General features: G+C 35.8%; 1 protein-coding gene across 3 annotated transcripts in view; it reads right to left on the minus strand.

Moving 5' to 3' along the window:
* SPATA17 (spermatogenesis associated 17) overlaps positions 1–15,960 on the minus strand; it is a 195,441-nt gene that overhangs the window by 65,420 nt on the left and 114,061 nt on the right. For all 3 annotated transcript variants that reach the window (XM_033430459.2, XM_033430458.2, XM_004271030.3), the window contains 2 exons: positions 11,391–11,594; positions 6,710–6,858 (listed from right to left, as the gene is read on the minus strand). In XM_033430459.2, coding sequence (XP_033286350.1) covers positions 6,710–6,858; positions 11,391–11,594 — 353 coding nt within the window. The remainder of the gene's footprint in view (positions 1–6,709; positions 6,859–11,390; positions 11,595–15,960) is intronic.

The raw sequence follows: 15,960 nt of genomic DNA on the forward strand, positions 1-15,960 counted from the left end.
TGACAAAATACGCCACCCCAAAATAGGCCACTTTGGCCAAGGATTATTTTGAGCTAAAGGCACTTATAAACAACAGGTAGAAGAAAAGCGATCTTAGTTCCCCCTTTTTTCCCCTAAAATCAGGAGATAACACTCCCATGTGAAAGATGCCTTTCCTATACCAGGAAGAAAGAAACATTCCTATCACCAGAGATGGGAAGTCACAGCATAGAGAATTCTGTACCAACAGACCTTGTTAAATAATTTTTATCTTCCTTTGGACTCTGCATATATTTTTGTTATTTTCCACAATTGTTTCTCTTTGCTCAACCCAATATATAAGCACTTAGGGTTTGCCACTTGTTTCGGTTTTCATTTCTTTATGAGGACTATTGTGTGTTGCAAAACTTATATTAAATAAATCTGTATGCTTTTAATCTGTCTTATGCCAATTTAATTCTCAGTCCCAGCTGAAGTCCCTAAGTGGGGAGAAGTAAAGTTTTGCCTCTTCTACAAAAACTATTAGAAAATTAATACCTTTTATTTTTCAAAAAGATGTAGGGATGGCTACTGCGCTGTCTGTACTCAGGTTCTTATGAAAGGCTGTGCAAGTTTCAAATACAATATCCTTAAAATATGATTAAATTATGAACTTAATTTCATAGGAAAGTTCAAGCCCTGGTTGTATTTTTTTTAAAACTCTAAATGTCCACACCCTAAACCTGCAGAAGAATTTTGAATCCTTAGGGATCTAAGGATATCCCTCAACTTTAGCTCAGGTTTATAATTAATCTAAACACCAAAGTCTGATCTAGCAAGCCAGCTCCTTGATTTGAAGGACACTTGTATTAGTTTTCTATTTCTACTGTAACAAGTCATCACAGACTTAGTGGCTTCAGGAATATGAATTTATTACCTTAGAGTTCTGAAGGTCAGAAGTCTGAAATGGGTCTCACTAGGCTAAGATCAAGGCACTGGGAGGGCTGCATCCCTTCTGGAGGCTCTAGGGGAGAATCCATTTCTTTACCTTTACCTTTTCCAGCTTCTAGAGGCTGCCAGCATTTCTTGGTTGTGGCCTTTCCTCCATCTTCAAAACTAGCAAAGATGAGTTTTCCTTCTCACATTGCATCACTCTGACCTTTTATGTAGTCAAATCTCTTTCTGCATCCCTCTTCCACTTTTAAGGACCCTTGTGATTCCATTGGGCCCGTCCGGAATCCAGGATAATCTCCCCATCTTTAAATCCTTAATCACATCTGCAAAGTTCTCTTTATCATACAAGGTGACATATGCACAGTTTCCTGGGATTAGGATGTGTCTTCTCTGCGGGGCTATTATTCTGCCTACCAGTGCAGAGATTAGCACCGACTTCCACTGCAATGTCTTAAACCACTCCATTTTGGATACGGTTACAGCCTGCACAATTACAGTCTCCTGTATTAAGCCAGGATGTTTACAATTAATAGACGGTATTAACATATAGGACCTTAGCCCCTCTCATAAGACTTTGGTGAAGCCAATATCAGCCTATATCACCGGATTTATGATCACTCCACTCCACCCCTGCCATCTTAGTGGGTAAATTAAACATTTGCTCTGATAGCTCTGGTGCCATGGCCTTCTGTTTCTTCCATCTCTTAATGATAATGACTTCTTTCCCCACTTCATCTAGGCAACTTGCATGGTCCCATTTTACATCTGAAAATAATTCTTAATATGCTCTCTGAAAAACCCTAAAACAAATATGTGCTGCTCTTTCCATTTTTTTAAATGTAAAGAAACAATCCTTTGTTATTTTTTTAAGTGGATTTGAGCAGAATGAGTAAACCAAGGGAGGTAGGAAACTCCTTAATGGAAGCAGAAGAGGGTATGGACATAAAGAGAAATGATAACAGCCCAGGAGCTCTAGACGCAGAGTTTCTTAGGGAACCTGGCAGCCTATTAGCTGGAGAAATAAGCCTGGATCAGATCCTGAAGGGCCTTGAGTCTTACAATAAAGAATTAAGATTTATCCTGCAGTTGATAAAAAGTCATGAAAAAGCATTTGGGCTGAATAACTGCTTGCTGAAATTTCTCTAGTGTGGTCATGGTAAATGCACTGAATGGGCAGACTGGATGGGATTTACAGCAATTAAAAGAAGAAATTATAAGTCCTAAACTAAATCAATAGTAGTAAGGGAAGGGGGTGGCTGAATTTGAGAGATACATGAAAGGTAGAATAGACAGGATTTGGGGACCAATAGAATTCCAGAGAAGGATAACATGGTAATTCACAAGTCCCTACTTGGGCAGACAGTTGGTGCTGCAATTCACACTCAAGACAAGAAGAAGCAGTCCAGAGTAGGGTCTACTGAGTTTGGGACATCTGGCGGAGATGCAAACAAAGATGGCAGCTGAAAATATAAATCGGGAACGTAGGAGAAAGATCTTAGAGACTTAGAGTGGAAATCATTGTCACAGAGTTGAAGTCTCTCAAACAGAAGCAAACACTCAGAGAGATTACGTATAGAAAGGAGAAGGAAGTAAAGAAAAAGTTGAATATTGAATCTTGCCCTCACCTTAGTTCTATCCCGTTACCTCTCACCAAAAGTACTGCAATATTCTCCTAATGCGTCTCCTTCCCTCCAGCATATTTCTTCTCAAATACAATCAACAAATTCATATTCTGCTTGTAACATCCTCTTACTCAGAAGCCTTAAATAGTTCTCCATTATCTACAGATGAACCCTCAAATCCTTGGCCTTGAAGCCTCCTACCACTTTTCTTTCTACTGCCTCTCACATAAAAATGAATTTCTGGGCTTCCCTGGTGGCGCAGTGGTTGAGAGTCCGCCTGCCGATGCAGGGGACACGGGCTCGTGCCCTGGTCCGGGAAGATCCCACATGCCGTGGAGCAGCTGGGCCCGTGAGCCATGGCGCTGAGCCTGCGTGTCCAGAGCCTGTGCTCTGCAACGGGAGAGGCCACAACAGTGAGAGGCCCGTGAACCCCGCCCCCCCCAAAAAAATGAGTTTCTGTCAAAATGGTCTTCTCATTATTCTCCCATCATTTTTCCCCATACCATCAACCTATTTTTTATCTACTTTCTCTTCTTTTCTCTGTCAAAATCTTAAACGTCTCTTTCCACAGAACTCAATTCAGTTCCTTTTCTGTGAAGAACACCTTCCTAGGTCATCAGAGAACAGAGCAAACTCTACATTAAAAAAAAAAATTTTTTTTTCATGGCAGTTACCGTCTTTAACACACGCTTGACTATTTTCAGGTGCTTATCTGCAAATGATACTTATTCTGAATTTCATTAGGTTTTCTGGTTCAGTTTAAAGCTAGAAGCACAGAAGTTTCATGAGGCCAGAGACGCGTCTACTTTATTCAGTGCCATATTTCGAGAGCGTAGAACTCTTCCTGACACGCAAACATTTGTTGAATCAATAAATACTCCTTTATGTTTCTTATAATATCTAGCCGAGAGCTCCTCACATAAAGGTTACTGGACAATTATTTACTAACTGCTTATTTAATTTCTTGGCTTCGTAAAGATAGACATGTGAATAATGAAAATAATTTTCTTCGAGAAGGCATGAGAAAATTGATTTTCTTTAGGAATAAGAACAGTTTTTAAACGATTTCCAAAAAACCCTCCACACTCTATATGTAAAATGTTACTGTCCCACTTCCTATACTTGTTTTAAAGAATATATTAAATAATGTGACCTTATTTGGAAATACAGTCGTTGTGGGTATTATAAGATGCAGTCATATTGGAGTAGGCTGGGCCCTTAATCTGGTCTGACTGGTGTCCTTATAAAAAGGGGAAATTTGGACAGACACATACATAGGAAGAGTATCTCTGTGAAGATGAAGGCAGAGATAGGGCTGATGCTTCCACAAGCCAAGGACCACCAAAGATTCAGCCATCATCAAAAGCTACGGGAGAGACTGGAACAGAAGGAATCACCCCTGCTGAGGCGTTGATCCAGGACTTTAGCCTCCAGAACCATAAGACAGTAATTTCTGTTGTGCAAGCCATCTAGTTTATAGTATTTTGTTACGGCAGCCCTAGCAAACTAACACATTCAGAAAAATCTGTCTTTCAGAACCTTAATAAGAAATCTTCTATGAGTGGCCTATGAGAGCTCTGCCCGTGGTCCTCCTTAACTTCTGGTTCCCAGGGCTAGTAGATAAAATCCAGCCCATCTGTGGAATCTGTGGTTTCCTACCCACAGTTTGATGTCTTAGATGCAGAATTATTATGCTTGTAGCAGATACTAAACATGATGATAATTATCTTCTATTAAAACTCTGCTATGTTCTTGGTACTTTATACTCATTATCTCATTCAATCCTCATTACAACCTTTAAGATAACATTTCTCTCCCCATTTTACAGACAGGGAAACAGAGGCTCAGGCTGGCTAAGTTACTTACCCAAGATTATACTGCTGTTGTGTAATGCAGTCTAGATTTGAGCTCACACAGATCTAGTTCCAAAGCCCAACCTTCTACTATCACCACAGTGCAATTTTCATAAAGGTATGGAAACAAAATAGCTAAATGTGTCATATCCTCAGATATAAGGCCACATTTTGAATCCTTAAGGTTAGAAATAAAAAGCTCTACCTTCCTGGCTTTAGATAGAGGGTTCCTAGTTAAGGCCCTTGGATGGCAAAGGCACTGCCCTCAATTCCTTACAGATGAAATTGGTAACGTGGCCAATAACGATCCTTCTCATTAATAAACCATGCATCTCTGTGATAAAAGTAGACTTTTGGCCTAATTTCTATCACAAAATTATTATCTGAAAGATATAAAACCTAAATTTCTAACATTTCTTTTGCCTCACAAGATACATTTATGTTATCCAGTATATGGAAACCAAAATGGATTCAGAAGAAGCTACAAAATAATAGTTTCAGTTCTCTGAAAAAGTGGATTATCCATAGGCTGGCTGTTAAAACCCATTGCTTAGCCTCTTCACTAAAAACATGATAGCTTCAAATCTGTAAGTAATTTCTTTAGCATTCCCAACTTGGTTTGCTCCTGATTGGTTGGTTATCCTAAAAGCGCTTTTCAGTCTGAAAGTTTCAAGGTGAAGGGTCATCAGCAACACTGTAGAGGTTGAAGGTATTTACAAGTATTCCACAGAAAGTAAAAGTTGAGCGCCTTTCTTTGGGGCTAACGTTGATATCTGCTCTTTCTAGGTTTACCAAGGAAAATACTAAGAAAGGATACTTCAGTATCTTTTATACACAGTGATTTCTGTAGCAATATCAATGTGGTCAACTATTTGAGAAGTTAATTTTGTTATTTCATAAACCTTGGCATCACTGAAAATAGAAAAATAATTCTGAATAATATAACTCTTTTGATATTCATCACTAAATTGCACATTTTGCTTGACTAAGTCGAGCAGCACTAATCTTCTATAATCTCTTTACTAAAAGAAATCTACCTCCCCAAAATAATTGGAAAAAAATGTTTCTTATTTTCTTATTCATTATGTGTTGGGTAACTCATTCAATTATTGAAAGAATATGCTGAACACTCTATAGCTAATATCTCACTTCAAGTAATTGCTATAAAATGAAAAACTTTATGAAAATTACTTGAGATACTTGCCAATTTTATCTTTCATATGAGTTTGTTCAAAAATCTTTATTTTTCAAGAGTCTCTTCAGAAATGTATGATTAAAATAAAGCATATTATATATCCCTTCTGACTGACAAAACTATCCAAAATCCACCATGCTGGATAAGAGGTAATTCTAATTTCTTTATATAACAAAACATACTTTGTAATGTATTTTGGAATTATTATTATATAACATATGTAATATGATGATTAGTGCATAGTCTATATTATATAAATAAGTAACTGTGGTTTATATGTTGTAGTTGACATATAATTATTTATAATACATAACATTAAAATTATAATAATTTAGATTAGAATAATATAATTGCCTTTTTATTATTTAGTATATATAATAGTAAATAATTATTATGATATATTACAAAGATAATTACAAGATATCTTATAGAATAATAATAATTTTTAAAAGCTTTTCTAGATTTTAAATTGTCTGTTTATAAATTACATATAACTATTGATGACAAATGCCTGAAGAGAGAGGAAGTACCTTGGAGAAAGATGTATGAATTGAGACCCAAATCAGTGATGCTAATATAATAATTTAAAATTGCATATGCTCTTAGATTGCCCTTTATCTTTCTCAATCATCTTCCTCAGTGGTGAAGAAACTAAACTCTTTCATTGTACCTGATTTATTAAAACTACAATGCCATATCAATGTATCCAAATAAAATTTAGTTCACTTTAAGAAAAATGTTTTTGTTCTGTTGGATCTTATTATAGAAGCATCAGAAATATGAATACTTTCACTGGATAATTAGGGAAATTATCTTCGCAGATGCATGGATAGTGGTCACTTATCCCCGTGAAATGCCATTCATTCTTTCCTTTTTTCCTTTGAGTAATATGTATGTATGTGTGTATGTGTGTGTGTGTGTATGTGTATAAAATCAATATCATCGTCAATATCGACCTTATCTAAAACACTTGCATATTGAAAAATGGTTGCTTCTGAATAGGTCAGGGGTGGTTCTTCCTTTTCTCACAAATAAAAGATTCTCTACAATACTAGGAAATAGAAAATATTAAAAATACTTCAGGCACCAAACATGGTACAGCTACTTCTTTTAAGCTAAGAACTCACATATTGTCATTCACATTTCGCGTCCATTCCTGTCTCTGGAGCTGTGCTCTGGCCTCATTTAGCCCATCCATCGGTTCGGCCACTCGCAGAGTCGGTTCCAGAGGCTTGTAGCGCTGTTCCCACACTTCAGCGACATCGCGGAAGGGTCCCTGACAAGAAAGGATGAGGTAGATAGCTTGTGATTTATGACCAAGGCTACTGAATATCTACAAAGAATAACAAGTAGTATTTACTAGGTTGTTTTTAAAGAACAACTTATTCTTCTCTGAATTAGAAAACACATGAAGTAAGAGCACCACATCTTCAAGAAACGTTCACACAAGTGCAAGTGATTATACTAAAAATGTTTTAAATTAGGCAGAATTTTCCCCACTTACATCAAAAGAGTTTTCATGCTAGAACTAGTTAACTTGTAGTTATAAGAGTTGCTTTGTTTTCTAATTTTAAAAAGCACGTTTCTTATAATTTAAAAAGAATTCGCTCCCATTTTGAGTAAGCAAAAATATTAGAAAAGACCCTGGGCACAGTTTTCAAATAGATAGAAATCAGACGGCAAGTTTTTTTTTTCATTAAAATAAAGCTTTTAGGTGAATGCCAAATCTTACATTTAACTGGTGGCCTCCTCCAAAATATAGAAGGGCCATATTTTAAATTATTTTAAGTGTTTTTATTTAAATTCTAAATTCTATTGCTTAATAACTCTGATACAATAGCGACCATTTAATGACACAAACATATAGCAAAGTTCATAAGTTGCAATGGTGTGAAGGGGTTTACAACATATTCCACCTTTAAATTAGTAGTTACTTATATTAGTTACTAGAACCCACTGGTTATCTAGTTAGTATCATATGAAACACAATACAAATCAGAGGTGGCTCGAGATTTTGCTGTGCCATCGATTACATTTTGTTTTTGCCACCTTTGTTGTGCAGGAGAGAAGTGATATAAAATAGACAAAGATTTCTAATCATATCCCTTGTCCTTAAAGATCTCTTCTTTAAATAGGTTATCACTAACAAGACGCAGCTGGAGTTACTGCAAGCACTGAGTGAAGACTGGGGGGCTAATAAAAAGAAATGATTCACGCCTCATTTATATTCACTTATGTTTTACATTAATAGAAACCAATAATAGGAACCAGTTACCATAAAAGTCATGGACCGTAAATAACACAAATGGCAAATAAGTATCATCTAGTACTTTTCACAGCTGGATAGGAGGATTGCTATATTTGAAAGTAGTTAATGGATTTTTATTGGAACTTTACTTTTTAAAGATACAGTAACATGATTCCAAGTTCAGGATTAAGAAATCAAAAGAGGATATTTTCTATAGATTTTTAATCTTTCACTTTGACAAATTCTGTGGTTTGCAAAATAATATTTGGTTGTGTTATTAGGGGCAAATTACTTCTCTAGACCTCTTCTCCTCGTATGTAAGATGGAATAATAACTATCTCACAAAATTGCCCTTAAGATACATAAGACAATATAAGTAACACTCTTAGCATTGTACTTAGAACCTAGTAAATATGCAAAAATTGTACTCCTAGCTTTATTATTATCTTACTGCTCTTACTTTTAGTTTCTAGAGGAGTTTGAAAAAGATTTTGAACAGTAGTAGCATCAAGTATATAAACGAAAGACCAAGGCTATGACTTTGAAGGGGCCTGCATTCACAAGGAATAAAGTCTTCTTGGTGGCCAATCTCTGTCGTCTGACCTTTGTTGATGTATCAATATAACACGCACCCATTTGAGGCTTACTCCACTACTTGTTCTGGAACTTGCTATTTCCAACAAGATTAGGAAATGAAAGAGGAAGCCCTACTTAAGCAGCAAAATTTAGAATAAAATAGACCCACTCTTCTTTTTTCATTAACTATAATCTTCATGACCACAATCCTCCTTAAGAATGTCCATTTTTCTATGTCTATGTCTATTTTCTATGTTTCAGTGCCTGATCCATACATTTATATCTTAGACAATTAATGTCTTGCCTTTGAGCTTAATGGACCACCTTCCTAGTCAGCAAACTTGGCCTCTACTGTCAAGGTTCTCTTATGTCAAAGCTTCTGTTGACTTCTATTTCTGTGGATAGACTCTTAGATCTCAAGTGATCACTTATACCAATCATACCTGGAATGAGGTAGCATCCCAAATTTCACTCTGCTCATTGTACTCATTTCCAAATACTAATTCCTAGAAGCTGTAGACCATTCAGGATTCAACCTGAACCTATGAGACTTCGTGGGCTCTTAGCTACAGTTCTCCAATATTTGACTTTCTTTGCCTTCAGTCAAGTCCAATTATGAGTCAAATATACTTATATTCTTCTATATTTTTAATAACCCACATTAGAGTCATCTTGTATTTATAAACTTTTCTCAAAGCTTAAATAATAGTGAAAAAACTTTTAAACTTGCTATTATTGTCTCACACATTTAAGAAATTCACCTCACAAGTGCAGACAGACTGTTAGAGTATAAATAGTATCATTTGGACTGTAGTATATATAATATCAAATGTCCCCAGTGATGTGGGTACCTTTTTATTATAGATAAGTACAGGAAATGGGGTTCAGTCAAAGAAAACCACATTAAGAATCCCATTCTGTGAAAACAGGAAAGGAAAGAAAAAAAAAAAGTGGGAAGGAAGGGAGAAAGGAAGAAGTCAAAGATGATAAGAGAGAAGGTGGGAAGAGAAGATGGGAAAGAAGGAAAAATAAGAGAAAGAAGGAAAAGAAGGATGAGAGGATATAATGGGGGTGGGGGAGGACGACCAGGGGTAAGGAGGAAGGAGATGGGGAAAGAAGGAAAGGGAAAGGAAACAATTAGCAGGGATAATTATTTTGTGGTATGTTAGATAAATGTACCTTACGAGTATGCATGTGGGTATGTGTACCTGTATATGTATATGTGTATGTATATATACACATATAAAATCTTCCATACAGATGTGTATTCCCCATACATATGAATGTATACCTTTATATAAATGTGTATGTATTTTCCATGTGTCTTTATATTTACACCATTGTGGGTATAATAAGAAATATAGGGCTTCCCTGGTGGCACAGTGGTTGAGAGTCTGCCTGCTGATGCAGGGGACACGGGTTTGCGCCCCGGTCCGGGAAGATCCCATGTGCCACGGAGCGGCTGGGCCCGTGAGCCATGGCTGCTGGGCCTGTGCGTCCGGAGCCTGTGCTCCGCAAGGGGAGAGGCCACAACAGTGAGAGGCCCGCGTACGAAAAAATATATATATATATTTGGTCTTTGTCCCTGGTTCCTGGCACAGAGCTCCTAAAACCTTTGCAATTTCCCGATGATAGGAGTATCTTTTGTTACTCATAACAAGAATACACCTGAGTTTAAGCTAATAAGGTGACTTAGGCTGGAGTCCCTAGATAGCCTCTGGGTGAGACTGGTCACCAGAAAGACCAAGTGATTAGAAGCTTGGCACTTCCTCCTCCAGGGAGGGGAGCGCTATAGAGACTGAGGGAGGAGAGACAGAGACAGGAAAACAACCAACCATGTGAGTGACCCTACTAGAGGATCTCCCTACCCTCCTCTCCTTCCTCCACAGCTAAGCTTTTATATGAAATCATGGTCCCGGCTGACACCTTGGCTGCAACTTCATGAGAGATCTTGAGTCAGAGGCACTCACCTAAGCTGTACCCACAACGCTGACCCACCGAAACTGTGAGAAAAGAAACGTGTGTTGGTTTAAGCCATCAGGCTTTATACATAAATGTAATATAATTTATTATACAGCAATAGATACACAGAGGCAAGCCTGTGTAAGAAGCTAAGAGGCAGCAGTTCTGGGGGTGACAGAAGTGTTGCTCTCTGGAACTTCTAGGACAGTGACAATCATCACAAGCCATCCCACTCCACCCTTTAGCCCTAGGAAGTCATTTGCCAATCATGCTATATTCTAATCCATAGTGAAGATTTTGTCTTTGCTTGAGTTTTGCATTGTTTTGGGCCCTCTTTAATTCTCCAGCTTATACTTTTTAAATGACTCCCATGCAAATTATGTTTACAAATGTATAGAATCATATGAACCACCAGATGAGAGGCTAAATTAGATAAATTTGATAATACATAGGATTTTTCTAGCAACAACAGGTTATAACAAGCACAGTTATTACAGTATTGTTACATAAAAAGGCTACATCCTAGCCAAACATCCTACGTGTTAATTTCACACCCAGAACAATAAAATTCAATGCCAAGGAAATATTTATTTCTTTGATATATATTTTAAATGTACTTCATTTTTATTATTTAAAATTAGATTCTGGGGAATTCCCTGGCAGTCCAGTGGTTAGGACTCGGCGCTGTCACTGCCATGGACCAGATTCAATCCCTGGTCAGGGAACTAAGATCCCACAAGCTGCACAGCACAGCGGAAAAAAAAAAAAAATTAGATTCTGTAAAAAAATAATTTTCTTTTCGTTCCACAAAGACAAAACAATAACTTTTTTTAAAAAAACAGAATACGATCACTGACACAATTCTTATGTATGTATACATATAGCTGATTCACTTCATTGTACAGCAGAAGCTAACACAACATTGTAAAGCAACTATACTCCAATAAAAAAGAAAAAAGTGAATAATAAAAGTACGAAGACAGAAAAGTTAAACTGAAAAAAAAAAAAAGACTAATGAGTACCTGACATCGTTTCCTATCAATGGGTGGCAGAGTTCCAGACCGAGAAAAGGACCGGGCACTTGTGCAAGCCAGCCAGCTGCTAAGGCTGACGGAGTGCTTCGTCTTCACTTTAGGTCTTCGGTGTGTTAAAGGCTTTGCCTGCTGTAACCGCAACTCCCATGGATCAGGATCTTTTCTGAAAGGTGAGTTGTATATACCTGGAACCTAAAGAACAATATCATTTTGATTATTTTTTTATTTTTATTTTATTTTTTTTTTTTGCGGTACGCGGGCCTGGGCCTCTCACTGTCGGGACCTCTCCCGTTGCGGAGCACAGGCTCCGGATGCGCAGGCTCAGCGGCCATGGCTCACGGGCCCAGCCGCTCCGCGGCATGTGGGATCTTCCCGGACCGGGGCACGAACCCGTGTCCCCTGCATCGTTAGGCGGACTCTCAACCACTGCGCCACCAGGGAAGCCCATCATTTTGATTTTTATCCTTCATTTTCACATAGAATAAAGGGAAGATAAAATTGCACCATACAAATTTTCATATGTTTAAGGACTATGTTAAACTACAACTCTAGTTCTTAACTAGAGGAGGACCTTAGTCTAAGGATATTACAAAATATACTTTGTCTCCAGACCAACAATTTCAGAATGATTCATGGTTGAAGACTAAACATGTTAAAAACAACTAATAGAAACCATAGTTTCTATCTGCTACACATGGCATATTTGATATAATTGTATTTGAGAAAAAAATAACAGGACCTTAAGGCATTCATTTTGTATTCTAACCATTAACTATGTATATGTATACTTAACCAGCTCTGTAAGTTATACGTTCACTCACACAAACTCAAATATATAATGCTTGAACCAGTTTCAGGTACAAAGTATGAATTTAATAAATATTTGATTATTTGAAAGATTATTCATTATACAGCCTAATTAATGGCCACCATTTTAAGTTCTTTAAAATAATAAACTGGTATATGTATATATATATAATATACAAACATACATGTGTGTATATGTATGTATGTGTATACATATGTATACAATCATTCAAAATAACACCCTGTATTTAATGAGTTGCATTCACATGGTTAGGAGCATTATTTCTATATCATCACATTACCCTTGCTGTCTATCACTGACCTTGTCACACACTGCGTCAAAATAGTCCAGACTTATTTAACACAGTGACTGCTATGCAATGGAGGTTCAATAGATGTATGCAGGATAAATGTTAAATTCAGGTTTAGCACATTCCACTCTCTGAAAATTCAATGATCTTTGAATATATAAACTGCTTAGAACTATATTTTTATTCCTTTCCTATATACAAATGCATATTCATAAAGAAAAGCTATATTTTAAACGATAGGATGACTTGTTTAGTTGCTCTGTAGACATTCTAGACTAATGTAAAGAATGTATCCATTAAACCTCTCTGTTTTTTCCTAAAAATGTGCTTTTCTCTCATGCCACCATCATACCCATAAATATTTCTGGTTGTTATATTTACCTCTTGGAATAAGCAAGTCCAAAGTATTATGACTACCTATGGTAGTTGTCTTTGAAAAACTATCCTAGGAAATTTTATATTTCTAGCCTAACTCCTCAGTAAGTATAAACCTCTATCTAATACCAACTCAGGCTAGATTCCGTGTCCTATCCCCAATGCTTCCTTAATAGCCTGGGGACAACTCTATCACACTATTTATTACATTGTTTCAAAATTATCTTTGTGTGTGTCCATCTTCCCTAAGCAAGCCGCTGGAGCACAGGGACTCTATTTTAGGTATTTTTGCATCTCCAGGGCTTAGCAAAGTTCTTAACATACAGTAGACACTCAAAAAATGAATGCTAAATGCTTATGTAGAAAAACAATGCACTGTTCAGAAAGGCCCATAAAGTCTCTATTTTACTCTTACTTTCTCAAGCCACATAAATATTTTAGTAAAATGTTGGAGTTTATTTCAAAATCTGATTGACTTCCTTCAAAATTATAGATTATATCCTTTTCATCTTTCTTAACACTTCAGGTTTAATTTGCTTTTGAATACATTGTGATCTAGAACTAAATTATCACAGACCCACTGAGTCATCTCCAATTCAAGTTTTTCCTACGCTAAGGAAAAAGTTAATGTAAATATATTTACCTATTTAAATTTTTTCTTGGATTGGCTCTTCTTTGAGACTTTTTTCCCTATACAATTTACATAAGATAAAAGTATTGGAAACATTATAGGCATTGTATAAGCCGTTTTTAATGTCATGTTAACGTTCTCTTACTATAATACTAAATACAGAACAAGGTGGACACGTAAACAGATATTTTTAATGATGTTAACGTAAGAAAATTAATACACATATGTATTCAAAATAGCTTTTGGTGAACAGTAATTTTTAAGTGGATGGTAATTTTTAAGATGATTTTTAGGGTGATTTTCTAAGATGAGACTATATCAATTGTAATGAGAGAAAAACAATAAATTTTATACTAAAAAGACTATTCTGACATAAAATAGAACTAAATCTACATAGTCTATGAAAGAGATATAAGAGAATACCGTTCTGTTTAGTGATGACCTAATTAACTGAAGTCTGTTAGTTTATCATTTCCATAATCTTACAGATTAAAATGGTAAAATGCATACAATATAACTAGATTATAATTTACCATTTAAAAATATCTATCTACCTGAATAACTGCTACCAGCTATTAACTTTACCCCCATTAGAAATCTTCCTTGATCTCCTTCACATTTGCATGCACATGTATACATAGGCTAGATGGGAAATGCAAATAGATCAGTAGACATGATAGCTTTCTTAAATTATATTTTGCAACCTATATGGAGATCTCCTCATGTGTATTCTCTTTGCAATTTAAATCATATATAGATAGAAAATATATTTTAATTGAATGGAAAATGTATCATTTAAAATCTTCAAGGTGTCAGTATTTTAGAAATTAATTTAATACATTTGGCTAACTTTTGTCAATGAAAACGGTCCAGCCCCCCTCAATCCCTACAGCAAGCAGAGACCCTATCTACTTACATTAATATAGTATCCATTTAATTATTATTTCTTTAAGTTAACAAAACAACCCGAACTATTATCTCAATTGCTATATTTCATTAATTTGTAAGCCACTTTGTGAATAATGGTTTGCTATGGATTTTTTAAAAAGTATTACTATGAGTCACAGAAGACAAAGTTAATCCTCGGGGACTATGACATATTTTTCCGTTTTCACATTTTTCACAACTTAGGAGGGCTAATGCCAAGCTAGCTTTGGGGACTTCATTTTCAGCAATAATTTTCTAGAGTGACCAACACTATGGGGAAATCTGTGCTAACTGTTAAAAAAAAAAAAAAAAAAAAGAAGCCTACAACTGAGTTATTTGCAGTACTGTCATGCTAACATTCAACTCAATAAGACCCAAGAAATCTCAGGAGAGGACTCTGCTAATAGCTTCTTACTGACCTCCCTGTATCAGGCCCGGCTGCTGACTGGTGGCCCAGTGGTGAATACAGCAAATGAGGTGTGAAAGCACTGATTTTTTTTAAAGGCTATGATTCTGACTCGTCAAAATGAAAGGAAAAAAAAAAAGGCAATGAGTTATATAATAGATATATATTTTTCTTGAATTTCCCCCCTTCAGACCTTCCATCATGGGAACTTAAGCATGACCTAGAATATTAATTATGCCAGGTTGAACAGCGAGCAAATGTACCATTTGTTACCCGGTCACCCTTAGCATTACATTAATATTTTGAGCCATTCCATATTTCTAACAATCTATCATATCAGTTGGCTCTTTTCTTCTCAGTTTTTATTCTTCTACTGAAGAATTCTAAGGGCAAGTACTTTAAAAAATGCAGTTGACTTGAAAACAAATGGATATACTTGTTATATTTGGAGCATCTACTGCTGTATTTCATGAAGAATGTTTTTATCGTCATTTTCCACTCATACACTGACCTTTATTTTGTAATTGCCTGCGGGAAGCCAAAGTCTAATTTTTTCTCTTCTCTTTGTTATTGAGGTTTACTTTTAAAACGAGTTTCTGTAAAATAAAAAGAATTTGACCGGGTACGCCTATAATTCCCATAGCATGATTACTAGTGCTTCAATTTCAGATTTTATCAGATTAGAAACAGTAATTTCTCATGATTTCAAAGTAACTGCTTATTCTAGGAATGAAGAACTCTACAGGGTACGTGGGAGAATTCAAGTTTTACTTTTGCAAATGACAATAACACAGCAAAAAGTATTTTCTTCAAATACACATTACTATATATTAAATAGGTGAACAACGAGGAACTACTGTATAGCACAGGGAACTATACTCAATTTTTTAAAAAAATTTTTTTATTGAAGTATAGTTGATTTACAATGTTGTGTTAGTTTCAGGTGTACAGCAAAGTGATTCAGTTATATGTATATTCTTTTTCAGATTATTTTCCCTTATAAGTTATTATAAAATAATGAGTATCTTTCCCTTCAATATCTTAAAATAACCTATAATGGAAAATAATATGTATAACTGAATCACTTTGTTGTACCCTTGA

This window comes from Orcinus orca, chromosome 1, assembly GCF_937001465.1.
Source record: "Orcinus orca chromosome 1, mOrcOrc1.1, whole genome shotgun sequence".
NCBI lineage: Eukaryota > Metazoa > Chordata > Mammalia > Artiodactyla > Delphinidae > Orcinus > Orcinus orca.